The sequence below is a fragment of the Dermochelys coriacea genome, chromosome 1, assembly GCF_009764565.3.
Source record: "Dermochelys coriacea isolate rDerCor1 chromosome 1, rDerCor1.pri.v4, whole genome shotgun sequence".
In the NCBI taxonomy this organism is placed as follows: Eukaryota; Metazoa; Chordata; order Testudines; family Dermochelyidae; genus Dermochelys; species Dermochelys coriacea.
This window is the reverse complement of record NC_050068.2, coordinates 259,833,005-259,859,813: the sequence shown is the minus strand read 5'-3', so window position 1 is coordinate 259,859,813 and position 26,809 is coordinate 259,833,005. Positions and strand designations below refer to the sequence as shown.

At 47.1% G+C, this 26,809-nt stretch overlaps 1 protein-coding gene and 1 long non-coding RNA gene across 5 annotated transcripts in view; one reads left to right on the top strand and one right to left on the bottom strand.

Annotated features, from left to right (window-relative positions):
- LOC119845066 overlaps positions 1–9,622 on the bottom strand; it is a 58,620-nt gene extending 48,998 nt beyond the window's left edge. Inside the window, exons 1-2 of one of the 2 annotated variants that reach the window (XR_006276865.1) lie at positions 9,413–9,622; positions 2,412–2,536 (exon numbers count right to left, since the gene is read on the bottom strand). This is a non-coding gene — a long non-coding RNA (uncharacterized LOC119845066). Of the gene's footprint in view, positions 1–2,411; positions 2,537–6,832; positions 6,877–9,412 lie in introns of those variants that run through there. The other variant, XR_006276866.1, reaches the window with a different exon arrangement.
- RPS19BP1 (ribosomal protein S19 binding protein 1) lies at positions 9,500–21,631 on the top strand. 3 transcript variants are annotated; one of them, XM_043501929.1, is made up of 5 exons: positions 9,500–9,579; positions 9,697–9,774; positions 9,867–9,992; positions 10,523–10,620; positions 14,438–18,051. In XM_043501929.1, exons 2-5 carry the CDS (start codon positions 9,723–9,725, stop codon positions 14,576–14,578), a joined length of 417 nt encoding a protein of 138 aa, XP_043357864.1. In that variant the 5' UTR covers positions 9,500–9,579; positions 9,697–9,722; the 3' UTR covers positions 14,579–18,051. The 3 variants fall into 3 exon arrangements, with proteins under 3 accessions (XP_043357864.1, XP_043357859.1, XP_038240072.1); XM_043501924.1 differs by having other exon boundaries at positions 9,501–9,579; positions 9,697–9,785; positions 9,863–9,992; XM_038384144.2 differs by lacking the exon at positions 9,500–9,579 and having other exon boundaries at positions 9,602–9,774; positions 14,438–21,631.
- Positions 21,632–26,809: the final 5,178 nt, after the last annotated feature.

Sequence of the window (26,809 nt, the reverse complement as noted above, 5' to 3'; positions counted from 1 at the left end):
ACCCAGGGCCATGTACAAAGTCAACACTGACGCACACTGAGGTCCATACAAAACCATACATTCTGATCCACACCCTTATCAAGACCAGACCCTGCTCCTAAGCAAGCAAGTTCGTTCACACACAGGCTAGGTCTATACTGTCTATGATCTGGGGTGAGACTGCAGCTCAAGCAGACATACTGGAGCAAGCTTTCATCTAGCTTGGGTATTGAAGCAAGGAAGCCACTGCAACATGCACTTCAGCTTGGGCTAGCCCTGCGAGTAATTACCCAGGGCCTTGCAGGGACTCGTAGAGCCCAGGCTGAAAGGTACACTGCTGTAGCTCCACTGCTCTGGTACATGAGCTAGATAGATTATAGCTAGCTCAGGTATGTCTCCTCAAGCTGGGACTGTGGTATAGACCTAGCCACACTGGAGCTTGCTTACACTGCTGTAAATCAGGACAAAGGCAACCGAGATGGATGGAGTTACACTTAGTGAGATAAGAACCAGGGCTCATGATCCCTCGCTGGGTTGGTGGTTTTGTGAACATCTCTCTCCTTCCTTTGTTCCTGGCTTCCAAGGGAACAAACCAGCGAGGGAATCACATTACCCCCCACGGGACCACTTTCATTCTCCAAATCTCCTGCCAGAACAGCATATTGCTGATTCACAGCTTTTTGGTCATCCTATTTCCGCCCCTAGAGCGTAGCCAACAGGCTCTTGGAGCTGGAGATCCCTCTGAGCAGGGGAAAGCGGCCATGGTCTGCTTGGCCTTGGTCCATTGGTCATTGGTCCATCTCCAATCTGGAGCAGAGAGAAACAAACGGGGGAGGTGTGGAGACAGGGAACTCAAGGTTAGAACAAGAGGCATCCCAGTCAGAGAGGGCAAGGGCAGAGACAGCATCTCCACTCTCCTACTTCCCTTCTGCAAAACCTATCCGTCTTTCTTTTATGTAGGAAGAGAGAAGGTCAGAGTGTGCCACAGGGCAGTAACATACTGCTAAGGATGGGGGAGGGGAAGAAAGACAGAGGGAAAGCGAGAGAAAAAGAAGCAAGGCTGGCCTTAGGATCTGTGAGGATTCCAGCTGCTGGAAGGGTAGACCAAGTGATGAATTTTCTCCCTCTCCAGTTCAGATACCAGAGGGGAAAGGTCAGGCCAGGCTGTGAGCTGCAGAATGAATGCAAGATCCCAGCTCACTCCCTTCCCCTCAAAAAAAGCAAGAGACTCCAAGCAGTTTGTGCTGAAGGCCGACCCCAGTGGAAGGAGCAAGAGGCAGAGAGATGACAGATCAGGAGAGAGGGAATCAGAAAAGGAAAACAAGGGGCAGGGGGATGTAGAGAGATGGACAGAGAGAGGGAATGAAGAATGGAGAGAATGAAAAACACAAACAGGAGGAAAAGGAATGGCAAAAACAGATGGGCAGGGAGATTACACACTATGATTGGGAACTGGGAAGTGAGACATACAGATGTGAGGTACGCCACATAACTGCACCGGCTTCTGCCCCTCGTTGCAGGCAACCCTTTGTCCGTTTAATTGGACGTCCTCCCTTGTGTGCACGCACAACAGACTCTAAATGGGTGTTTGATCTCACTAATCACACTGTTGGTTTGGTAATGGAGACAGAGCACAATACTTATGACTTGGCTCCATTTCCAGCTAATGATTCCAGAAATGCAGCGGGATAGGAGAGTAATTTGCACAGATCAGGTCCAACCCTCCCAAGCACGGACATGCCCCACTCGTCCCGCAGTTCTTCTGCTCCCGTCCCAGCACTCTGCCCTAGCACTAGGACTCCCTGGAGGTCTCACAAAGCCCGGGAGAGCGGGGCAATGCACTGTTGCTTTTTGCAATAGGTGTAGCATGCTGCATGTGTGTGTGGGAGGGGCGATCCATGCGAGTCCACTGTACAGAGATGGAGTACTTGTGGCACCTTAGAGACTAACAAATTTATTAGAGCATAAGCTTTCGTGAGCTACAGCTCACTTCATCAGATGCAACATCGGATGTACTCTGTACAGAGATGGGAGCAGTAATCCAAGGCTGAGTGCTAGCTAGGGACTCCAGGCAGGAACTGATATTGTCGTTGGTATGCAATGGACACTGCTGAGAGGAAGTTCGCACCATCGCACTCCAGGGTGGGCACTGCTGAGAGGAAGCTGGTGCGCTGGCTGGTTCAAGACCCCGCTGGCTATCAGACAATATTCTGGGGTGTTTACAAAAGGCAGGAGCTGGTCACAGGAACCCACAGGCGGACAAGATCACACACCTCCCTCCCTGCAATGCCTTATTGATGACACACGCAACACCGAGGTGGAAGGAGCAAAATCCAGAAGAGGCCAAACCTGCTCCTGCCCTCCCCCTCCATTCCCAGTAAGACTCTGGCTTGAGGTGGGCCCTCCGCTCTAACCGCAGCAGCCCGGCTCACCTGAAAATCCTGCCTCACAGTGACATCTAGTGGCGAAGGGGTAGCAGCTCCGCACACAAGTCCAGCTCAAAAGTTTCCAGCTTGGGGTTTTTCTCCCCACTTTAATCCATCATTTCTTTCTTCACCTTCAGAGAAAACAGAGGGGGGAAGTTATAGCTCCCGACAGCCAGCTTCAGCTGTCCCAAGTGAGGAGAATAAGGCAGCAGGGGGGCATTATTGGGAGGAATTAGCTCAGAGCTCTAGCATCTGAACTCTTGTCCAGGATAACGCTACCCATGGAGCCAATAGGGATCTTAACTGCCAGGGGCTGACAAATGATACTCCCTTGTTACACCCCTTGGGCAAGCCTTTCAGTGAGCCATGGGACAACCTCAGTGGGTGGGGCTGGGGTAAACATCACCCCTAAGCCCACAGCCCTGCCTCCCCCTTCAACCTTCTGACCCAGAGAGTCTCCCCAAGTGCTACTGTCTGTTGTCTTTTTGGCAGGGGGACAGTTGGTCTGCTACTCTGCCCTCCCACAGGGCTTAAAGTGTAATGGGGGGAGCTGCAAGGGGCCCCAAACCTGGCAGTAATTGAGTGGGGCCCGGGGGCTGGAACAATTTGTATAGTGAGGATGTGGAGAGCCATTGAACCAAACTGTAAACCCTAGATATGAAGGAAACCACTTCAAGCCAGAAGGGGTGCTGGGGGAGCTGCCACCCTAGTCCCAGGACCTATGGGTGGGTTGCTGCTGAGGGGTGCACTTGAAGCACTGTCTTAACAAAACTGCTGATCCCAGGTTATGCTAACACCCCACTTCTTTCAGACCACTGAAAGCACTGCCGGCCTCTCTGCAGCACATGCAGGGGAAGGCCTGTCCCCACCCTGCAGTACCTCAAGGGCCATCTTCACTGGGCTGCATGGGGACTCCCCTCCCACCCCCAAATGATTATCTCCAGGCCCCTCTCCCGAGTCCCAAGCCTGGCAGGGGGAGACATGAGCCCCCTTCAGACACTGCAGCAGCACTATGGGGAGGACAGGCCATTGCCAGCACTGCCTTAAGCAGTCAGGAGCAGCAGCACTAGCTTCACCCCACCTGTACCAGCTCTGCCCTGCACTGAAACAGCTGGGACCTCAGCAAGGAGAAGTGTCTGGGGCAGCCAGAGATGGGAGCAGTGGCTGCCTCTCTTACACCCTGCTCTGCACAGTGGCCCCTAGTGGTAGGAGAGCAGCATTGGAGCTGCAGCAGCATCACAACTGCAAACCCCTGGACTTGTTTGTAAAGGCTAGTCCAGTCCAAGCTGATGGAGCATCCAAATGGGCACAGGGGCTAGGAATTACCTACAGAGCCTGTCACTTGTTTGAAAGTGGCGCAGTTCAATAATAAATGACCTTGCATATTACTCAGCTCTAGCATAGCACTTTCCATCTCTATAGTCAAAGCACTTTCCATAGGAAGATAAGGATCATTACGTCCATTTAAGATAAAGCCATCCCTGAGTTGACCAGACTCTGGTTCTATTATCAGAAGCCAAGTAATCCCAAAGCTAAGTGCCAGGGCAGGCTTTCAGCAAATCTCTCTTGCAAAAGAATCTACCATTAAATGCAGTCAGTCCCCTCTCTGGAAGTCCCTGCTTTCATTGGCACTCATCAGCATGTCTCCAAACCAGAACATTTTCAGAGGTGAGTCTGTCTCAGACTGTGACAGCATTGTCCAGAGTCCTGAACAAGAGAATGTGGAAAGCCAGAGAAATAAAGTCAAACAAATTAAAGGAAAGAAGAAGGTTAAGTCAAAAGTCACAGATGAGAGGAAGGAAACGGGCCAAATCTAAAGCCAAAGAGACTAGTCAAAAGGGAAAAGGGAAAGGGCAAGCCTAAAGCCAGAGGGAAGAAAAGGAGAAAGGACAGTCTGAAATCCAAAGAAAAAAGGCCAAGGCCTAGAAGTTAAAGGGTAAAATCCTGACCCCACTGAAGTCAATGGCTAAACTCCCATTGACTTTAGTGGGGTCAGGATTTCACCCAAATAAAAGAAGTTCCCGGTGTTAACAGAGATCCAGACGACTGGGAGGCAGAATAATCACCTCAGCAAGATTCAAGCAGTCTGCCCAGTTACCCATTAAAGTGAAAAAAGTTAGGCCTCCTTGGGCTTTTCAATACTGATAAGTATTTCTGAAGTTCAGAGTTCGAGATGCTCTGGAAGGCACTTTCAGAGTGAAGTCTAGAGGTTCCATTACACTTGGAAGTAGTGCTGACTCTGTATCACTTCTGGGTTATTACTGACACAGCACTTAGCTCTGGTGTAACTATGCAGGACCTTTCTGTGCTTCCAGTATCTACCAACACCGCAGCACTTAGATAGAGAGAACGATCATGTGGTTTACAGCACTGGCCTTGAACTCAGGAGCACTGGATTCTGTTCCTAACTCTGTCACCAACACCCTGGATGAGTTGCTTAATCTCTGTACCTCCTCAAATGGGGATAAAAATACTTCCTTACTCCTACCCTTGCTCTGTTCAGACTGCATGCTCTTCAGGGCAGGGACTGTCTTTTATTACATGTATGTACAGCACCCGGCACAACAGGAAACCGATTTAATCTTAACCTGAGCCATAGAGATTTGTAGAAGCAATGATATTAGTGACATGCAGACTCAGTGGCTTGGTACAGAATGGGTAGCATGTAGTGCAGGTGGTATGACTTTGAAAATAGAAATGAAGTAAAACAAAAATAATCCAAACCAGAATAAAAGGTTTTCTGACCAGCAGAACTACCTCTGCACTAGACGTGTTCATGAACACGAACCAAAGAATTGACTGGCATTTGTTCATATTCAGGAGAGCAAAGCTCATTTTTCAAATACGTGTCACACAGTTAGAAGGCCAGAATGCCTGTATGCTTGGAGAACAGCAATGCAGTGATTCATAGCTCTTTGGAGGTAGAGTGACTTCAGCACAAACTGCTTCGGGTTGGCAAATACATCTAAATATTAATAAGGGCAGAGTTGGCTGTAGGCTCATAAAGCCATGTTATTCCAATAGAATGGCGTAATATTGTAGTTAATGAAATGGTGCTGCTATTTAAAGCAAAGCACATTTCATATTCTGCACATAATGTACCAGTGCAAGGGTAACTATTACATATTGATTTAAACATCCATCTCTCTCACTTCCCAAAGAACAAATGTAGATATACCCACCAGTATTGCCAACTCCATGTATTCAAAATTCATGAGTCGAGCCTTCAAAACACCATAAGATTGGCTTTAAACAATTAATTTTAAAAAATAATAAAATTGCAGGGTCTTTTTATTTGCCTTTGTTTTTTCACTTGAGCCACATATGCTTTTCTCCACAACCATGAGGGCTAGAAACTGACTTTTTTTAAAAAATGAAAGCTGAGATTCTCATGTAATCACCTAACTCCAGGAGCTGGGGCTTTAACAAAAACACCAAAATATCATGAGACCTGTTATAAAATTATGGGCGTTAGCAACATTGACGCCCTGCTATACAGTTAAAAACCTGTATAGGGTGAAAGTTACTAAAAAGATGCTTACTATAAATGGAACAGAATCACATAGAGGGCACACGCAGCATAATAGTCTCAAATGCCTTCCAAGACCTAGATTAACTGGATGGAAAGTACCACATTAAGACAGACAAATCTGAAACTTCAGCAATCTATCCAGGAAGGAAACTTTCCATTTGCCCTAAGAAATGAAGCAGAAAATTAACCTGATAACATGGAAAAGCTGGGAATTATTGGAAAGTTAGATCAACCTATCGGGTGGGACAATTCCAACCTTGCAATTGAAAGAGCCAAATAAAGTATGGATGTGCTGTCAAGGTTCCTTCCTCACTCTGAACTCTAGGGTACAGATGTGGGGACCTGCATGAAAGACCCTCTAACCTTATTCTTACCAGCTTAGGTTAAAAACTTCCCCAAGGTACATACTTTGCCTTGTCCTTGAACAGTGTGCTGCCACCACCAAGCGTTTTAAACAAAGAACAGGGAAAGAGACCACTTGGAGACATCTTCCCCCAAAATATCTCTCCCCCCCACCCACACACACAAGCCCTATACCCCCTTTCCTGGGAAAGGCTTAATAATAATCCTCACCAATTGGTACAGGTGAGCCCAGACTCAAACCCTTGGATCTTAAGAACAATGAAAAATCAAATCAGATTCTTAAAAGAAGAATTGCAATTAAAGAAAAGGTAAAAGAATTACCTCTGTAAAATCAGGATGGTAAATACCTTACAGGGTAATCAGACTCAAAACACAGAAAATCCCTCTAGGCAAAACCTTAAGTTACAAAAAGGCACAAAAACAGGAATATACATTCCATTCAGCACAACTTATTTTATCAGCCATTTAAACAAAACAGAATCTAACACATATTTAACTAGATTGCTTACTAACTCTTTACAGGAGTTCTGACCTGCATTCCTGCTCCAGTCCCGGCAAAAGCATCACACAGACAGAGAGAACCTTTGTTTCTCCCCCGCTGCCAGCTTTGAAAGTATCTTGTCCCCTCATTGGTCATTTTGGGTCAGGTGCCAGCGAGGTTATCTTAGCTTCTTAACTCTTTTCCAGGTGAAAGGGTTTTGCCTCTTGCCGAGGGATTTTATAACACTGTATACAGAAAGGTGGTTACTTTTCCCTTTATATTTATGACATGTGCATTGAGTTATTTGATTTAAATCAAGCCATAAAATGTGAACATTAGCTGATGAAAGCTGCAAAGAACATAATTAAATACTGAGCAATTTCTGCAAATACCAAGACAAAGAGCCCTAACATCACACTTTAAAAAGTAAACTGCTGGTCCAGTAGAGACTATCTATGTAGGACCTAAATTGTGCAAAGGTGACTTAACTGCTGATTTGGATAAAACAAAATAACAGTTCCAATACAGACACCACAGAAAACTAAGGCATACCTTTTTTCAGTGAGAGTGAGTAATCATCAAAACATACTCCCAAGGACAGTGGTGGATTCTCCATCTCTTGATGTCCTCAGATCAAGACTGGATGCCTTTCTGGAAGATATGTTTTAGTCAAATGCAAATTATTGGGCTCAATACAGGGGTAACTGGGTGAAATTCTATGGCCTGTGATTAGACTAGATGATCTAATGGTCCCTTGTGGTCTTAAAATCTATGACTCTATGGGTACATCTACACTGCAATAAAAAACAGTGGCACTGAGTCTTAGAGTCAGGGTCAATTGACTTGGGCTTATGAGGTTTGGGCTGCGGGGCTAAAACTTGCAGTGCAGACATTCGGGGCTTGGGCTGGAGCCCAGGCTCTGACACTCAACCTCCTAACGGGGCTTCAGACCCTAGGCTCCAGCCCAAGCCCAAATGCCTATAATGCAATGTTTAGCTCCACAGTCCGAACCCTGTGAGTCCAAGTCAGCTGATCTTGGCCAGCCGCAGCTGTGCTGCAGGCCTTTTATTGCAGTGCAGATGTACCCTATGAATGAACAGTGATTTAAGGGGATGATAAACTAGCAAAATGAATTTAAAATGTACAGCTGATCAATACACTTTTAAGCGAACTGCTGAAAAAATTACATTGCTTGGCATTTGGGAAAATAGACAAAAACTGGATTCCTCAAGGAATAGAAAAGGTCATGAGAAAATCTGTGTCAGTGAGTGCAGAAGCATGACAGGAACCATTGTAGAATCATTACAGACACCAGCATTGCTAAGGCTGTCAAGTTCAGGCACCTATGAAGGGAAGTCAGAAATAGTCAAGAGAAACAGTCATGCCTGGAGAAAAATCTCCCAGACACTAACAGGACTGAAATATACTATAATGAATTAATGACAGGACTTTGGAAAATGTTACATCTATTGACCATACTGGTAGCTTACTTCTATGTTGTTTTAGGGGGATGTAAAGATAGATCTCACATGGGGCTGACCGTGCTAATGGGAAGCCTCTCAGCATGTCCATTATGTTCTAAAAAGTTTGAGAAGTATAATGAAAGTGTTGTGCCTTCTTTTCAGCCAGGCTGACTCCTGAATGCTTTACACAAGCCTATAACAGTGGGAACAATGTTCTCAGCCCCTGGTGGTTAAGAGAAGAAAAGTGGAAGTGCTTTGCATTGCTCACTAGGGCTTTGTCTACACTAGCACTTTTGTCAGTAAAATATCTTTGCCATGAAAAATAATGGAAGCAAACTTCAAGTGTATCTTTTTTTCCCCATAGGGCCTTAAGAGCAAACTTGTTAAGGGAGCATAACATGTTCTTCTCTTCTTCTCTCATGTCATCTTGTTGCTACCGGCATTGGCTAAAATCAAATAATTTTGTGACCACCTATTCAAATGATGACTTGAACTTAGAAGACAATAACATTGTCTCTGTCAGGGGGGTTATATAAATAAGTAACATACTAATGAATAATAAATGTAATTTTTGACCAGGTTAAATTCTGGGCCTCAGGAGTCAGACTGGGATGGTTTTGGGGCTTGGTCTGGAAAATCATGATACCGGGGTATTATTTTCATTATACTTATTATTTCCCCTGTGGCAGCACCTACAGGCCTCTAGTCCCATTGTGTTGGCTATACACAAAGAAATCCGAAATGGCCCCTGCCCTGAAAAGTTTGCAATCCCAGTATGAGACTCGGGGAGTAGGAGAGACAAGGTGGGCGAGGGAATATCTTTTATTGGCCCAACTTGTGCAGGTGAGCGAGACAAGCAGAGCCGGCAGGAGAAGCGCCAGGTAAGGATGCTGGGACTGAGATCAGGGCCCACATGGGGCAGCCAGGCGCAGAGAGTTTCCCAGGGAGCCCCAATCCCGAGCAGGGTCACCCGCATGCAGCAGGCTGCTCCCCCCCACAAAGCTGGGGGCGCGGGAAGGAGAACCCAGGGTGGCATCTCATTGGCAGGAGCGGGGTTTCAAGCCCTTGGGCTTCCCCTCACGTTGCTGGGGGGGGGGGGGAGGGGGCAGCCGCTGCCCCGCCCTCTCTGCCTCCGCAGAACCACTGCGAGACCTTCCCCCTCATCCACCAGAGGCCCAGCGCGCCCTCTGCGCATGTGCGGGACGGGCGGGGCGCGGAGCGCCGATGACTTTCCCGAGCGCGTGTGCCGGAAGTGTGGCAGGGCTGCCAGCGGAAGCGGCGTGGCGGAAGACCGGAAGTGTGGCGGGGCTGAAGGAGGAGGCGGTGTATCCGCAGGCTGGAAGTGTGGCAGGGCCGCCGGCGGAAGCGGCGTGGCAGAGGACCGGAAGTGTGGCAGGGCCGCCGGCGGAAGCGGCGTGGCAGAGGACCGGAAGTGTGGCAGGGCCGAAGGAGGAGGCAGCCGGCTCCACGTGGGTAGAATGTCGGCTTCCCTGCTGAGGAAGGGGCTGGAGCTGCTGGAGACGGCGGCGGGTAAGTGGGCGGGAGGGGCTGGGGGAGGCCGGGGGCCGGCTCAGATCCATCACCTGCGCGGTCACGTAACTTCTCTCTCCCCCTCCCCGCAGGGCACCAGCCCGGGCTCAGCAGCCCCCAGCAGCGGCCGCGCAAAGCCCCGAAGAGGAGGAAGGCGGCTCGGGGGCCTGGCAGGGACAAGACCACGGTCAAGGGCAAAGTCACCAAGTCGGCGATAGGTGACTGAGACCCTCCCCGCCGCCCCTACCCCTTGCTGGTGGGAGGGGGCAGGGCACAGAAGCCGGGGACTGTCGGGAGGAGAACCAGCTGTTCTGAAAACACCCCGCCCCCAGGGCCCCGGGGAGCGAGCGTGGGGGGGCCCGCTATCACCCCAGGCCATCTTGAGTAGGAGGGCAGCTCCCTCGGGGCTGCCAGCTTTGTGGGGGGAGCAGCCTGTTGCCTGCAGGTGACCCTACCTCCTAGGCCTGCCTGCTCGTGACCGGGGCTCCATAGGAACCTCTTTGTGCCTGGCTGCAGCATGGGGGCCCTGATCACAATCATATCCCCGTTACCTTGTGTGTCTCCTGCTGGATATCCTGTCCCCATGACTCCTCAAACAAAGTTTTGATGCACAGGGACACCCCTCCCAGCAGTAGTGTCATAGCCTGGCCTGGTCGCGATACCCCCACCTGGCTCCCTGTATTCTTCATCTAGTTGTTATACAATACACACTTACAGAGATATTTTGTTGCTCTCTGCCCTTTCCCAGAGGAGTATCGGAAGCACCAGGCTGTGGATCACTTGAAGAAGAACTTGCAGTACATGACGAAGAGCCGATTCACTGCAGACAAAACCATCACGCAGCAGGCAAGGGAGTCCTGTTTTTGTTCCCTAGAATACCGCGAAAGGGGAAGTGGCTCCCACAGGTCATTCACCTTGGAGACTGGTGAACACCTGAGGCACAGGTCAATGCTAAAAATGAGTTTGGGTGGTAGCTAATGTTGGCCTTAGTATTTTTGGGTGTGTTTACAAAATAACTTGCTGCACTACCACCCCGAGGTCCCAAAATGATCTATAATGATCGCACAACTATGCCCAGGGCCAGCCTTAGGATTTCTGGGACGATCCAGCAAGATGATTTTATAGGGCCTCTTTCCCAAAACATAACTAATTGTACAGAAAAATGTGTATTTTGGGGTATCCAATAGAATCTTATGTTTTATAAGTGGAGTCAATAATTCTGGGTTATTTTCATTTTTCTCCCCTTAATGATAGAATTCAGGGTAGTTGGCAACATTAATATAATCATGTAACCTTACTCTCTTCATTAAAATTTCCCTCTCTCTGACCCATTTCTTCCCCACAGTCCTTACCCCCTTATTCAGACCTGTATTTCATTGTGTGTCTACAGTCCTCCATATCTCTCTTTAATAGAACCAATGAGTATATGTCAAGTTGACAATTTTAAAAAAGTTAATAATTCCAGTTGCTACATGTGGTGCCCCTTGTGTTTTTTTTGTTTGTTTGTTTTGATTTTGTTTTCCTGTCACTTAATGTTTCTTTCCCCTGTTGATTTTTAAAGACCCATGCAACTGGGGAAGCTGACTACTGTCTGTCAGGTGTAAAAAGTAAACTGGGGGAAAAAGGAAATATTTTGCTCTGTTTCCTTTATAGCTGCTGTTCCCATGACACGTTTGGAAAAAGTACAAACGTATTAAATAGATGGCATTTATTTAATAGCTCAGCATATATAGTGTCATATATAGAATCATAGAATAGAATCATAGAATATCAGGGTTGGAAGGGACCCCAGAAGGTCATCTAGTCCAACCCCCTGCTCAAAGCAGGACCAAGTCCCAGTTAAATCATCCCAGCCAGGGCTTTGTCAAGCCTGACCTTAAAAACCTCTAAGTAAGGAGATTCTACCACCTCCCTAGGTAACGCATTCCAGTGTTTCACCACCCTCTTAGTGAAAAAGTTTTTCCTAATATCCAATCTAAACCTCCCCCATTGCAACTTGAGACCATTACTCCTCGTTCTGTCATCTGCTACCATTGAGAACAGTCTAGAGCCATCCTCTTTGAAACCCCCTTTCAGGTAGTTGAAAGCAGCTATCAAATCCCCCCTCATTCTTCTCTTCTGCAGACTAAACAATCCCAGCTCCCTCAGCCTCTCCTCATAAGTCATGTGCTCTAGACCCCTAATCATTTTCGTTGCCCTTCGTTGTACTCTTTCCAATTTATCCACATCCTTCCTGTAGTGTGGGGCCCAAAACTGGACACAGTACTCCAGATGAGGCCTCACCAGTGTCGAATAGAGGGGAACGATCACGTCCCTCGATCTGCTCGCTATGCCCCTACTTATACATCCCAAAATGCCATTGGCCTTCTTGGCAACAAGGGCACACTGCTGACTCATATCCAGCTTCTCGTCCACTGTCACCCCTAGGTCCTTTTCCGCAGAACTGCTGCCGAGCCATTCGGTCCCTAGTCTGTAGCGGTGCATTGGATTCTTCCATCCTAAGTGCAGGACCCTGCACTTATCCTTATTGAACCTCATTAGATTTCTTTTGGCCCAATCCTCCAATTTGTCTAGGTCCTTCTGTATCCTATCCCTCCCCTCCAGCGTATCTACCACTCCTCCCAGTTTAGTATCATCCGCAAATTTGCTGAGAGTGCAATCCACACCATCCTCCAGATCATTTATGAAGATATTGAACAAAACGGGCCCCAGGACCGACCCCTGGGGCACTCCACTTGACACCGGCTGCCAACTAGACATGGAGCCATTGATCACTACCCGTTGAGCCCGACAATCTAGCCAGCTTTCTACCCACCTTATAGTGCATTCATCCAGCCCATACTTCCTTAACTTGCTGACAAGAATGCTGTGGGAGACCGTGTCAAAAGCTTTGCTAAAGTCAAGAAACAATACATCCACTGCTTTCCCTTCATCCACAGAACCAGTAATCTCATCATAAAAGGCGATTAGATTAGTCAGGCATGACCTTCCCTTTGTGAATCCATGCTGACTGTTCCTGATCACTTTCCTCTCCTCTAAGTGCTTCAGGATTGATTCTTTGAGGACCTGCTCCATGATTTTTCCAGGGACTGAGGTGAGGCTGACTGGCCTGTAGTTCCCAGGATCCTCCTTCTTCCCTTTTTTAAAGATGGGCACTACATTAGCCTTTTTCCAGTCATCCGGGACTTCCCCCGTTCGCCACGAGTTTTCAAAGATAATGGCCAAGGGCTCTGCAATCACAGCCGCCAATTCCTTCAGCACTCTCGGATGCAATTCGTCCGGCCCCATGGACTTGTGCACGTCCAGCTTTTCTAAATAGTCCCTAACCACCTCTATCTCTACAGAGGGCTGGCCATCTCTTCCCCATTTTGTGTTGCCCAGCACAGCAGTCTGGGAGCTGACCTTGTTAGTGAAAACAGAGGCAAAAAAGCATTGAGTACATTAGCTTTTTCCACATCCTCTGTCACTAGCTTGCCTCCCTCATTCAGTAAGGGGCCCACACTTTCCTTGGCTTTCTTCTTGTTGCCAACATACCTGAAGAAACCCTTCTTGTTACTCTTGACATCTCTTGCTAGCTGCAGCTCCAGGTGCGATTTGGCCCTCCTGATATCTTTCCTACATGCCCGAGCAATATTTTTATACTCTTCCCTGGTCATATGTCCAACCTTCCACTTCTTGTAAGCTTCTTTTTTATGTTTAAGATCCGCTAGGATTTCACCATTAAGCCAAGCTGGTCGCCTGCCATATTTACTATTCTTTCGACTCATCGGGATGGTTTGTCCCTGTAACCTCAACAGGGATTCCTTGAAATACAGCCAGCTCTCCTGGACTCCCTTCCCTTTCATGTTAGTCCCCCAGGGGATCCTGGCCATCTGTTCCCTGAGGGAGTCAAAGTCTGCTTTCCTGAAGTCCAGGGTCCGTATCCTGCTGCTTACCTTTCTTCCCTGCGTCAGGATCCTGAACTCAACTAGTCACACAACTCCTCTACGGAGGGAGGTGGTATCCTCATGTTCCAGAGGGGGAAACTAAGGCTTTAGCAAAGCTGTGTAGGGCATTGGTGTTGGAGCCAGGTTGAGAACACGGAACTAACTTTCTCTGTTCTGTGCATAGCTCACTAGACTATGCTTCCCCCTCTCCTTGTTGAGTTGTCCTAGACACTACAATGACTGCTCAGCAGGGAAACCTGTTCTGCTGTGAGCAGCTTGCCAGTAACTGAGAAGCAGTTCACAGCACCTTGGGTAGTACTTCCCACCTGCCTGGGAATATGTTTTGTGGTTTGTCTTCAGATAGATGCCTGTGGTTTTCACCAAAAGCAAGAGAACTAAGCAGCCAAAAGGGATGCTATAAATCGCCCATTCTTCATAACAAAATTTGTGATGAGCTTTCAACCCTAGCAGTTGGTTTTGGCTTCAAGGCCCTCAGCAGCAAAAGAGCTGAGACCATTTTTGACATTGGTCCCAAAAACCCAGTGGAGTCTGCTGCTGCCCCAAACACAAGCTTTTGTTAACCCTAGTAAACATGTCTTAATTCTCTGCATTGCCAGGACTGGAATAGCAGGGGATTACTGCAGATTGGGATGAGGATTACTGGCACAGTAGTGTATACTATGTCTGTGGCTGGATTTGCAAAGGCTGTAATAATCTTTCTTTCCTATTATTTGAAGGTTCTCAACCACAATAGGGGTAGGAAATCTAGAGACCGTCCCCCAGAGAAGCCAAAGAAGAAATCTGAAGGCACTGTCTTTACGGAGGAAGACTTCCGGAAGTTTGAGAGAGAATACTTTGGGCGAGCTGGAACAGTATGATGAGAACTCTCTTCCAGCTCCAGGCTTTCCAAAACTGAGTGTTCAGAGCATGGCACTGACCGTGTCCTCCTGTTTGGGATGGGAGATCAGGGGTGTAGGATGATACCTCTTGCCAGCATATGTTTAGATGTCGCGTCCAATGCGAGACTTCACACACATGTACAGAATTTGTTAGCATGGGATGGGATGCTGTAGACTCAAAAGCATCCAGTGAGATTATGTTGTCAGGGTGCATCATGTTTCTTCTACTGGCCACTTCCAGCCAGCACCTCGCTCTTGTTCTCCTGGAGTAGAGCAGACTCTTCATTCAAGCCAGATGCAAACTTTGCTCCTCTGAGGCAGGATCCTTCTATCCATCTGTTCTGGAAAAGACAGCTTAAGGTGTGAGGTCTCATTAGGGGAAGCACAGGAGATGATTTAGAGCTGAATTGTGGAGCAGCTGGAACAAATTATCAGAAAAAAGAAAGATGCTCTAGGAAGGAGATGTGAGTACTATTCAAACCTCTGTTTAGGTTATGATCTCTATCAGGCAAGGACCTTGTGTAATGCCATGTAGGCTTATGGTGTTTGAACAGTAGTCACTATGGCAGAGAATGTACTTGAGTACCTCTGTGGTAGAATGATTATTCCAATAGGGTGGGGTTGGCAGAGGTGAAACAGGTCATTCAAGCACAATTCGTTTTAGGCTGTTTCAGGGCTGTGTGAAAGGTCTCTGTGCTCCATGTTAATATATGAATATTTTCTACTTTCCTTCATTGGACTGCTGAGTGGAAGTGAAATACAGTCCTTCTGTACTGGACTCCTCCCAGCCTTCCCTCCCACAGATCTCCTTATACAGCTGATAGTTTACACTCAAGCCCATTAAATCAAGGTACTAAACACATGGGGGTGGTGTTGCTGCATAGTACAGCTGGCCCTAGTATTAACCCACATATCAGCTCCTGTCTCAAACCTGCTAGATGTGGCTATTTGTCACTTCCCCTGAGAATACCCACCCCTCCCTGCCTTGCAAACACCAGCTGGTGAAGGTGAAGGCAGTATGCTGTTAAGAACTTTTGGCTGGTGATTGTGATGCTGGGTCAATGGAGGCAATTCTCTCCTACCCAAAAACTAACGCTAAATGCTTTGGATGTTGCAACATGTAGTTTGGCCAGCAGGTGGGGAAGTTGTCCATTGTACTAAGCCTATACAATGTGTTTCTGGAGGGTTGATGGCTACTTTGCCATCTGTTATACTCCCCAGAAAGCAGGATCTTTGTTCTCCACTTGAAAACAAAGAGGTAAAAAGAATGAGTGCCCCCTTCCCCCCCCAAAAAAAGCAACCCAAATATCCATTATGTGAATCATTGCTTCTGTGTAAAATAGCCTGGCTGAGCTTCAGTGTTGAGCAGCCCTGTACACTCTCTTCCTTTCATTCTCATTGCAATCCCCAAATTTGTTCCTGTTGTTCCTCTTTCCTCACTGGTGTGTTCTACCACCCACTTACCTGCAATACACAGTGACCAGATGGAGAGTGGGGGAGGATTTCTCAGAAATGCAACGTGGGTGAGAATCAGGGTCTCCATTTCACAGAGGGAAAAAACTGAGGCAATGAGATGGGGGACATGATTTGTGTAAGGTGACACGGGTCACTGGAAGAATCCCAGAAGTCCCAACTCCTAGTTTCCCCCAGGTCTAAACACTAGACTGCATTGCTTTCAGAGGTGGGACTGGACTGACTCCCAAGCCCCCAGCTCCCCTGTGCTGTAAATATCCCATGCCACAACAAAGTGGTTTCTCCCTCCTTTGCAGTAAGAAAGGGGAGATTCTTCAGATCACGCAGGGGTGGTGTCACGTCTCTGTGGCCAGGAGAAAAAGAATGGCCCATGTAGCAACAGGGGCTGAAACTCGCATGCAGCTTGATGTGTCAGACCAAGTTTTGTGGGGCTAGGGGCGAGGAAGCTGGGCCTGGGGACAGGCCACTGGCATGGGCTTGCGGAGCCCTGGGTTCAATTCCTGCATGCCCTGAAGGCAGTCACTTGATCTTTCTGTGCCTCAGTTTCCCATCTGTACAACGAAAAGGATTGGGACCACTTGGGATTGCAAGGGGCTCGGACACCAGGGTGATGCGGGTGGAGAAGTACTGAGACAGAAATGTAACCAGTTAACAACTCTGCCACTCCCTGACAAGCCCGTGTGAAGACTGGCTTTGCCGCTCAGTGTCTCCTGAGTTGCAATCAGTGGTCCCTTCTGTGACTGCTCAGGCCAGGCTTCTGGGAGGTCCCATGGAGTGAGCAGGGCTGGCTGGGAGTTAGAGAGGCCCTAAGGTCTAGCTGTAAAGAATTTCCTTTTGATTCCCTTTGAAGTGAGGGCTGCTGCAGCCTCAAAGTGTTTCAGGTTCATAGCAAACAGGGGCCCTGCAAAAAAGCCTGAAACCTTGCCATGTAGACCAAGCCAGGGGCCCAGAATTGCCTAGATGCCAGGAGAAGACAAGCCACATGGACAGCCTGGATCCTGTGGGGGCCCAGATCTCACAGACAGCAGCAATTCCATGTGCCCGGTCTGCTGCTCTGGCTCAGGCAATCTGCGAGGAAGAGCTGCATAAGATGGGCTGGAAAAGGGAAATTTGTCTGCTGCCCTTCGTAATGCTGGGACTGCAGTAGCGAAATGATGGACAGATAGATGTGTACAGAGATAGACAGATACACAAAGGGGCATGTGAGGAGATGGAAGGATTGGATAGCTGGGTGTGTATGTGAATAGCGAGAAGGGTGTGGACAGGGGTAGATGACTAGATAGGGTGTGTGTGCAGAGAGATAGTGAGAAGGGTGTGTATTGAATTAGATAGAGGAGGTATATGGGGATGGCTAGCTAGCTAGCTGAGTGTGCCTGGGGACAGAGGGACAGAGGACCAGCCCACAGAGGGGTGCATATGGAGCTAGATAATGCTACGAGGTCTGTGTGGAGCTGCACAGAAGACGCCATTTGCACAGGACAATAGTTATTATCGGGTTAGCTGTGGGTTCGCAAGGACCATCATGAGCTGTGGCTTCATGAGCACCATGGGGGAGGGATAGCTCAGTGGTTTGAGCATTGGTCTGCTAAACCCAGGTTTGTGAGCTCAGTCCTTGAAGGGGCCATTTAGGGATCTGGGACAAAAATTGAGGATTGGTCCTGCTTTGAGCAGGGGGTTGGACTAGATGACCTCCTGAGGTCCCTTCTAACCCTGATATTCTATGTTTGGGAAGCCAAGATATTATTGAAACTAGTGACCAAATACAGCTAATTCTGGGCAATAGTTTTTTTTATTGTACATGTTGCTTGGAACTTCTTGTGTAAGAGGATGGAAAGGGGATTTCTCAATTACTCATTTCTCTCTTCTGCAGACAGACTAGAGCAGTGCAAAGACCAGTTCCCTTCTTTTCTTCATCCGATAAAGTGAGCTGTAGCTCACGAAAGTTTATGCTCAAATAAATTTGTTAGTTTCTAAGGTGCCACAAGTACTCCTTTTCTTTTTTTGCTTCTTTTGTGCATGTTCTTGGTGCAGAAACAGAAAAAATGTATAGGGCAATGAGTTGCTTTCCTGTTTTTTTAACTATACTTGGAATTTGTTTCAAGTTGGCTACAGTAAGTTTAGAGAGAGCCATTTTTAATTTGCCATCTTGTTTAAAATAAATGTGTCATGCATGCTGTGGTGGTGGTGGAGCTGCTCTGTAACTTACGCATATGTATGGTGCCATGGTTAATGGGGTGTCTTCTGTATGAAGATTGGTTTAATAGGGGCTGGAAGGAAAAACAAGCAGGAAGTGAAAGAACAACTTGAAATAAGCCACCCTTCCGTAGGGCTGAGTCACCTGAGGGGATGCAGCTACTCCGGGCTGGAGGCAGTGGCACTGTCTCAGGTTAGGAAGGAAGGGTTGGGTCAAGGGGGCTTAAAAATTAGGCCTGGGCAGTCCTTTACCCCTCAGCAAGCAAACCCTTAACAGCCTGTATCTGTGAGGGCTTTAGAGGATTTCCTTTCCAGCCAACTTGCAAAACCAGCTTTGTCCAGAAGGGCCCAAGTCTGAGAATGAAGAACAAGAAATTGGGCAGTTTAAAAAGGGGCTTGCTCACAAGAGAGGAGGTGGTCAGGTAGGGGCACCAGACTGACCAAGGTACCCAGAGGGGAGGCTGAAGAAGTTAGGTTTTCTTAGGCTGTTATTAGGAGATGGAAAGTGCTACGCATGGAGACTATTAGCTGGTTTTTGAAGTCCTCTAAATTATTTGTTCCTACTGTTAAAACTAAAGTATTGTTTTTAAGACGGTTATTTGGTCACTGTGTATGCTGCTGGTCACAGACTCCAGAAGGAAAGAACAATATGAGCTGAATCCAGTTGGACCTGCTGGGTAAGAACAGGTGATCCACTCCTAGACCTGGCCCTGTGTGAGAACTGTGGAATTGCTCCCCAGGAGAGGTGAAGTCATAAGGCCTGACACCTGTGGGTGTACACTCAGAGCAGGAAGAGAACAGAGGTGCAGCTAGCCCTGTAACCATGAGACATGCTAAGAACAATTTTAACACACATTTACCCATTCCTAGGAATTCTGTTTCTGCCTGTATTAACTTATCTCAATCCCACAACAAGTGTGAAGGCCTCTTCAGGCTTGCTTCTGTCCTTCAGGTGGAAGAGCATAGCTCAGCCCTGTATGATGCTTGGACTGAGCAGGCCCGTGAGTCCTCTTCCCCATCCCTACAGGCTGCTGCTCACTACATATAAGCTGAAGGAACAGCACTTTGGATAGTGGAGTGTGGAGCCACAGGAGACTTCATTATATATTAAATGTGCAAATGCTAGTGAATGACCATTATGGGGCATTGAGAAAGCAGGGTTAGAAGAGCCTCTTGCTTCACTCAGCCATCACCTACAGGCAAAGCTGTACCCCACAAGAAATAGGGAGGAAGGATTTTAGTGTGCAAGGACTGGCCTGGGTGCTTTTACTTTTAAATAGCTCCTATTTCCACTGGGCTTCCATTGACCGAAGCTCTTCAGCCTGGAATAGCTGATCCTGTCAGAGTGCATTCCCCTCTGTTTTAGGTGTGCGCTCCCACATTTGATTTCTTCCTACTGCTGTGGGGGTGAGTACTGGGTTGGATGAGCTCACTGGGGCTAGACTCCTGGCTCTGGTCCCAGATCTGCACCACTGGCTGAGTATGCTGCAACAGAAAATAAAGATTGCTACTGCTAGGGGGCTGTCATCTTATGTATAACTTTTCCCACCCACAGGGAGGAGAAAGGTGGCAGCAGCACCTTTAATATAAATGTAAATAACATGCGAGTCTGGCAATGGTCTACTTCTGGCAGAGGAATTACAGGGCAAAGCAGTCTCTGGGTGTTTAGTATTGGGCTAGCCCAGGGGTGGGCAAACTTTCTGGCCCAAGGACCACATCAGGGTTGTGAAACTGTATGGAGGACTGGGTAGGGAAGGCTGGGCCTCCCCCCCGACTGCCCCCCTCAGAACCCCTGACCCATCCAACCCCTCCCTGCACCTTGTCCCGACTGCCCCCTCCTAGGACCCCCCTGCTCCCTGTCCGATGACTGCCCTGCCCCCTATCCACACCCCTGCCCCATGACAGGCCTCCCTGGGACTCTCATGCCTATCCAACCCCTCCTGTTTTCCCCCCCAGCCTCCTCCACCCCATCCAACTGCTCCCTGTCCCCTGACTGCCTCCCAGGACCCCCTGCCCCTTCTCCAACCCACTCCCTGCCCCCTTACCATGCCGCTCAGAGCAGCAGGAGCTTGCAGCCCAGCTACAGCCAGCCATGCTGCTGTGCTGGCAGCATGGTGAAGTGAGGCTGCAGGGGAGGAGGGACAGCAGGGGAGGGGGCTGGGGGCTAGCCTCCCCAGTGGGAAGCTCGAGGGCTGGGCCAGACAGTCCCAGGGGCAGAAGTTTGCCCACCTCTGGGCTAGCCTATTATGAATCGGGTCCATAAAGCCAGGGTGTGGCTGACACTCCTCCTACAACACCAATGGAAAGCAAACTGGTAGAGTCAATGTTGACATGCACTCAGAGTTAATACAAGCTTTGTTGGTACAAAAGAGGAAGTATATACTAGATCCAAGGACCCGCCCCACACTGGAAATTGAATTTAGAGAGTGCCTCTAAGTGGTTCTCTACTGCAAGTATGATGCAGAAGGAGAGAGGAGGTCTCCAAGGTAGCCAGAACCCAGACACCTTTAATTGCTAAAAAATTGGCACAGACAGGAAATAGTTACACTGTACATATTCAGTGCAGATGTTACCATGTCTGGAGGATTAAGTGATAGGGGAAATAAAAGGAATGGGGTTTATTCTCACTGGAAAATAAATGTTGCCCCCAAAAAGGCTTTCAGAGAAGAAGAGGTTGATAATCAGTAGCAGAATTGTTACATAGGGGTTAGGAGAAAGGAGGGACAGTCTCAAAAGGAAGAAGATGAGGGGAAACCAGGAATTTAGGCAGAACCAAATCACATAGTGGAATAAGACACCAGGAAACATAAGAGAGGCAAAGGATCCGTTTGCTCAAGAGGCACCTTGACTGCTTTCTGGAGAGTAGACTGAAGGTTGTGCTGGGATGAGAGAGGGGGAAGGGGCTTGGGCTGCCAGGCTCTGGCTTTTGCCTGAAATAGTCTGACCAGAATATCCTGCCTTATCCTGCTGGTTAACGCAGTTCAGTGGCACTAAGAGAGAGTGCTCATCTCCCAAAGGGCAGCATGTCCTTGCTGCTATTTCTGGGCTTCTTGCCCAGAGATGCTAGTCGGATTTTATCACCCTTTACTTTCACTCTGCAAAGCTGCAGTGGGGGATTTAGGCTTGCAAACAAAGTACAGGAGTTCAGCTGTTTTCTCAGGACAGCAAAGGAGAAGGATGGCATCTTTAGGGGTGGTTTGCTTTTCTATTCATATTTACAGAGAACTAGTACAAGCACCTGGATCTAAAAACAGGTTGAAGAAGAAGTTATCGGCACACAACAGTAGCAGAAATAAGGTGGTGGGAAAGAGGACACACATGGTCAGAGCAGCTTTTCAGGAGACTGCAGCCTGCCTGTATTGTCACGAGTTGTCATAAAAATAAAGGGAAGGGTAACCACCTTTCTGTATACAGTGCTGTAAAATTCCTCCCAGCCAAATCCTTTCACCTGTAAAGGGTAAAGAAGCTAAGGTAACCTCGCTGGCACCTGACCCAAAATGACAAATGAGGGAACAAGATACTTTCAAATCTGGAAGGGAGAAAAAAGGCTTTTGTCTGTCTGTGTGATACCTTTGCTGGGAACAGATCAAGGATGCAAGTTCTCCAACTCCTGTAAAGTTAGTAAGTAATTTAGCTAGAAAATGCATTAGGTTTTCTTTGTTTGGTCTTGTAAATTCGCTGTGCTGGAGGAAATGTGTATTCCTCTTTTGTAACGTAAGGTTTTGCCTGGAGGGATTCTCTATGTTTTGAATCTGACTGCCTGTAAAATTATCATCCATTCTGATCTTACAGAGTTGTTCTCTTATCTTTTTTTGTTCTTCTAATAAAGTTCTGTTATTTTAAGAATCTGATTTTGGTTTTTTGGGTCCTATGCTCATCTTGTTTATTCTCAAGCCTCCCCAGGAAAGGGGGTGTAGGGCTTGGGGGGAGATATTTTGGGGGAAGACGTCTCCAAATGGGCTCTTTCCCTGGTCTTTGTGTAAGACGCTTGGTGGGGGCAGCATACAGTTCAAGGCCAAGGCAAAGTTTGTGCCTTGGGGAAGTTTTTAATCTAAGCTGGTAAGAATAAGCGTAGGGGGTCTTGCATGCAGGTCCCCACACTGGTATCCCAGAGTTCAGAGTGGGGGAGGGACCCTGACACGAGTTATGTATATGAACACATGACTTGTACTCAGCCAATGGAACAGGAGTGGAATATGCTGAGATGCATCATGCCTAGTTTGAGGTGCATGAGGAGAGTTGTGTAAAGCCTGCATCTGCCCACACTATACATCCCTTGAGTCAGCTGTGCCATTACCACCCGCCCCCCCCCCACACACACCCCTCGCTGAAACCCAGAAATACTCACAACCAGCACACACACACATCCAGAATTCAAAATGGTCTTAATTAAACTGCCAACTATATGCAGGGACTGGTAGTCTCAGAGTGCGAGAGATAAAGTGTATTTAACTTGCTCCATTTCCCTACTTCTCTCTCTTGCTGGGCAGAGGAACGGCCCTCTATGTAAACAGAGAAGAACCAATTTAAACAAGTATGGTCTGAGATAAGGCGATGAGACAAAATGTCATGAATCCTGACAAAATATAAAACAAATTAGCACATGAAGAGCTATCAGTTGTCCAGTCTGTCTCTAAGGAAGTCTAAGACTACACCTTCCTCCCCTTTTAAAAACGGTTTTCTTCCTTTGGCTCATCATAGAATGGTAGTCACTGTGCATAAAAATAGTGCAAAGAAAGGGATTAAAGGAAAGTTTCTCTAGCAGAGGGGGTATAACAATTCAATGGCTGGAAGTTGAAGCTAGATGAATTCAGACTGGAAATAAGGCATACATTTTTAACAGTGAGCGTTATTAAAGATTGGAACAATATACCCAGGGTCGTAGTAGATTCTCCATCACTGATAATTTGTAAATCAAGATTGGATATTCTTCTAAAAGATCTGCTCTAGGAATTATTTTGGGGAAGTTCTATGGCCGGTGTTATTCAAGAGGTCAGACTAGATGATCATAATATACTCCTGGGGAAATACTGCACCAAAGCTTAAAAATTCTGCACAAATTTTAAAATTCTGCATATTTTATTTGCCAAAAACAACACAATATAATCACACCAGTTTCAATTATTTTGGCAATTTATTTCAAAATACCTGTCAGCAAGTATGTCTAACAATACAGCCGACAAAAAAAGATTCAGGAAATCTGTTTTTTTTTACATTCCTTACTAGGCATATTAATACAGAACTTGATGTATCTTTGTTAACAGTTATCTTCTCTTTCAGTGAATTTAAATATTTTAAATTTAAACAAGTCATTATACAAATGTATTATAATGACCTGGCCTAAGAGGGCATTAGCATCCTTAAGTACTGTTTTGTGTGTCTGTCATATGTTGTCCAAGTTCAAGCGTGTGTGTGTGTGTGTGTGTGTGTGTGTGTGTCGTAGGGTTTTTGGATCATGCCACTAGCAGGAGTGGGGATGGCGAGTTAGCAGTAGTTTAGTCACAGGATAGTGGATGGTTAGCATGGGGGAAGGGAGACCCAGGGTAGAGTGTGTGTGTTGGGGGTGTTTATGTGGGTTGGGTCATGTACATGGTTTGCCAGCCAAGACCCCTTTGTCTCCAGAGGTGGTATGCACACCCACGTGCCAGGTGCAGGTGGGAACGCTGGGTGGCGTGTGCGCACGCAGTGATAGGTGGGAGCAGAGATGGGTGGGTTCAGGCTGGCAGGGAATATAAAAGGGAGGGTCACAAGTCACGACCAATTTAATTTAACAGTACCCTAATAAGGTTTTTACATTGAGCCCTGCTGCTCACACAGCCAAAGTGCTCATGTGTGCGCAAAGACACTACGTGTATATGTAACTAATATATCTGAAACAAGCAAAACTGGAAAAAGGAAGTATTTTGGTGGAAATCTCAAAATCTGCATGAAAAATAAAATTCTGCAGGAAACATTAATTCTGCATTGCACAGAGGTGCAGAATTCCAGCAGGAATAAAAAGAGTCCCTTCTGGCCCTGGAATTTATGAAAATTACAATGGAAGAATAAAGTTTCCAATCTACAGATACTGTTTAAAAGCATGACTAAATGACTAAGAATTATTTATTGAAAGTTACATACGTAATTGAAATATGGGCCCATGAGGCAGCCATAGCATCAGTTTGATGACTTGTTTGAAGACAAGATGATCAGAGCTGCAGTCAGACACCGAAAGCAGCAGGGTTTTTCCCCCATACCTCTTTTAAAGTAAAAGCAGTTTTCCTGAAAAAAGTGGGGGAGAAATGGAAATTACTTTAAAAGAGCTGTGGAAGTGTTGTGCTGTCCCATTTGTCTGCAGCACTGATCTCCCTAACCCTGGATGATTGTATTTCAGTGGTTGGAGATTGGGATGTTTCTATTCTATTTGGGTTCTTATATTACACTCATCCTTTTGAGTAAAACATCTAGTTTGCTCCACAAGAGCTGCTATGGGAACACAGAAAGTTTATTCACATGCCATGACAGAGTTTGACTTCCTCTCTTTGGTGCGTTTACTCTAAGGAAGATGAAACAAAAATATTTTACAGATCCACTTACCAGCTAATGTGTTTTCTGTGGCTCAGTTGAGACTGTGCAGACTTTGGATTTTGCCTTGCTCCGAGACAAGATACTGACTAGTTGGCATCCAGGATTTTCCTACTCACTGGGGCTCCTTCTGCTTTTCCAGTTTGAGTCCTTATCTGAAGAAAATTTACTAGCCTGCTCTACCTCCCAGAGGAGAGTCTCTCATCAAAGCCTGTCAGGATGGGGATCTGTGTGGTCTCCATTGAGCCATGGAAAGCAAATTAGAAGATAAAGTTGGGAGTATGATTTGTCTTTCAGTGGCTGGGCTCTGTATAGCTGTACACCCTAGAGAAAGACACCCAAGGAAGGGAGGTAAGAGTTGGCTGAACGAGAAAAGGAAGCTGCTGGCTGCCGGAGGAGGGAGAAAGAGAACCTGACCCCTTCTGAGTGCAGAGCTTTTCACATGGAAACCCTACTCTAAGCAACTGTATTCAAGGGCAGTGAACTTAGCCAATAGTGTCTAGTGAAAGAGTACAGGGAACACCAGGTGGCAGCTATGGACACTTCCCGTCTCTGGCCTAGGAGGTAACTCCGTGTCATGGACTCTAAGTCTCACTGGCAGGGAACTTTTGTGGCTTCATAAGCCTCCTGGTTATCAGACCTGATCCACTTGACCACGATGTATCTGAACATGATAAGGCCTTTCCCCAAACCCTGGAAGAGATGGAAATGGGGGATCCATTTCACCTGAAGGCTTCTGGTCTGTCTAGTTACCCTTGACGGCCCTGCTGAGGCCCAAGGTGTGTCAGGCATTTTCCTTCCTGGGTTAAGACAAGACAGATACTTTGATGCATGGATCAGATGAGAGGAGGATTGGACTTTTGGCAAAAGAACACATGCAAAGGACATCTTGGTCATTAGGAACTATCAAATAGGGAAGACTACAGGCAAGTGCAGGTAGCTCTTCCATTCTGTTCTTCTCCCCAGAGTTATTGTTACTCAGGAACTATCTTCAGGATGAGGGACTGCAGACTTGTGAAGTGGAGAGGTTTGTATAACCTGAGAAAAAGTATTAGATTCCTCAAAGACACTGGGGCAGCTAATTGAAGAGTGGACTTCAATAATACTGATACCAGATAAGAGGATCTCTTGATCCCCAAACAGACTCCTGAACACAGTGGCAAGAACCCTGAGAAGGGTCAGAGACTAGGCCTTTGATTGAAACCTTCTTCAGGAAATCAAAGATGGCTGTCACTCTGGTCCATCTAGCTAGGGGGAGTGGGGGGCAGGGGGACCCTCTTACCTGCATCATCTGGAACAGAACCATCCACACAATAGACAACAAAAGATGTAGTCATTTTTGATGTTGGTACAGCAGTGTCTGGACCAACCTATCAAAAGTGTACAACTCCTTTAAGAATGTCTTATTGCAAACCAGGCTGAGAAACGTGAGTGTCAGGGCCTGAGAACATTACTGGGCCCTGCTGACAAAGGTCTTAGCATAGGAACAGAGGACTTCTAATCCCTTGGAAAAGCATCATCAGGTCCATGTAGCAAGCCTGCCAGTCTCAGGCAACTAGGATTAAGGGAGTCCCTATGATAAGCAGGAATCCTCCATATGAGCACTGAGAAGAGGGAAAGCACATGCCAAGAGGAACATTCCAAGGAAAAACAAACATGGACTAGACTAGCATTGCTAGTCTGGGTACCGGATGCCAAAAAAGAGAACATTTGTTGGTAAGAGGGCAATTACCGCAAGGATTCCCCATTTCTTAGAATGGATAGACTAGTGGGGAATTCTGTAAAACACCTCACCAACCCATGCCCAAACAAGCATTCCAAACTTTCTTGAAAAGAAAAGGAGTACTTGTGGCACTTTAGAGACTAACAAATTTATTAGAGCATAAGCTTTCGTGAGCTACAAATGCATCCGATGAAGTGAGCTGTACCTCACGAAAGCTTATGCTCAAATAAATTTGTTAGTCTCTAAGGTGCCACAAG

Bases quoted from the DNA above. Each gene is read 5' to 3' on its own strand.
- RPS19BP1 (XM_043501924.1), top strand. From the start codon at position 9,723: ATGTCGGCTTCCCTGCTGAGGAAGGGGCTGGAGCTGCTGGAGACGGCG. The intron at 9,786-9,862 runs GGAGGGGCTGGG...CTCCCCCTCCCC, and splicing joins CGGCGGCGGGTAAGTGGGCG to GCAGGGCACCAGCCCGGGCT. The intron at 10,621-14,437 runs GCAAGGGAGTCC...TATTATTTGAAG, and splicing joins ACAAAACCATCACGCAGCAG to GTTCTCAACCACAATAGGGG.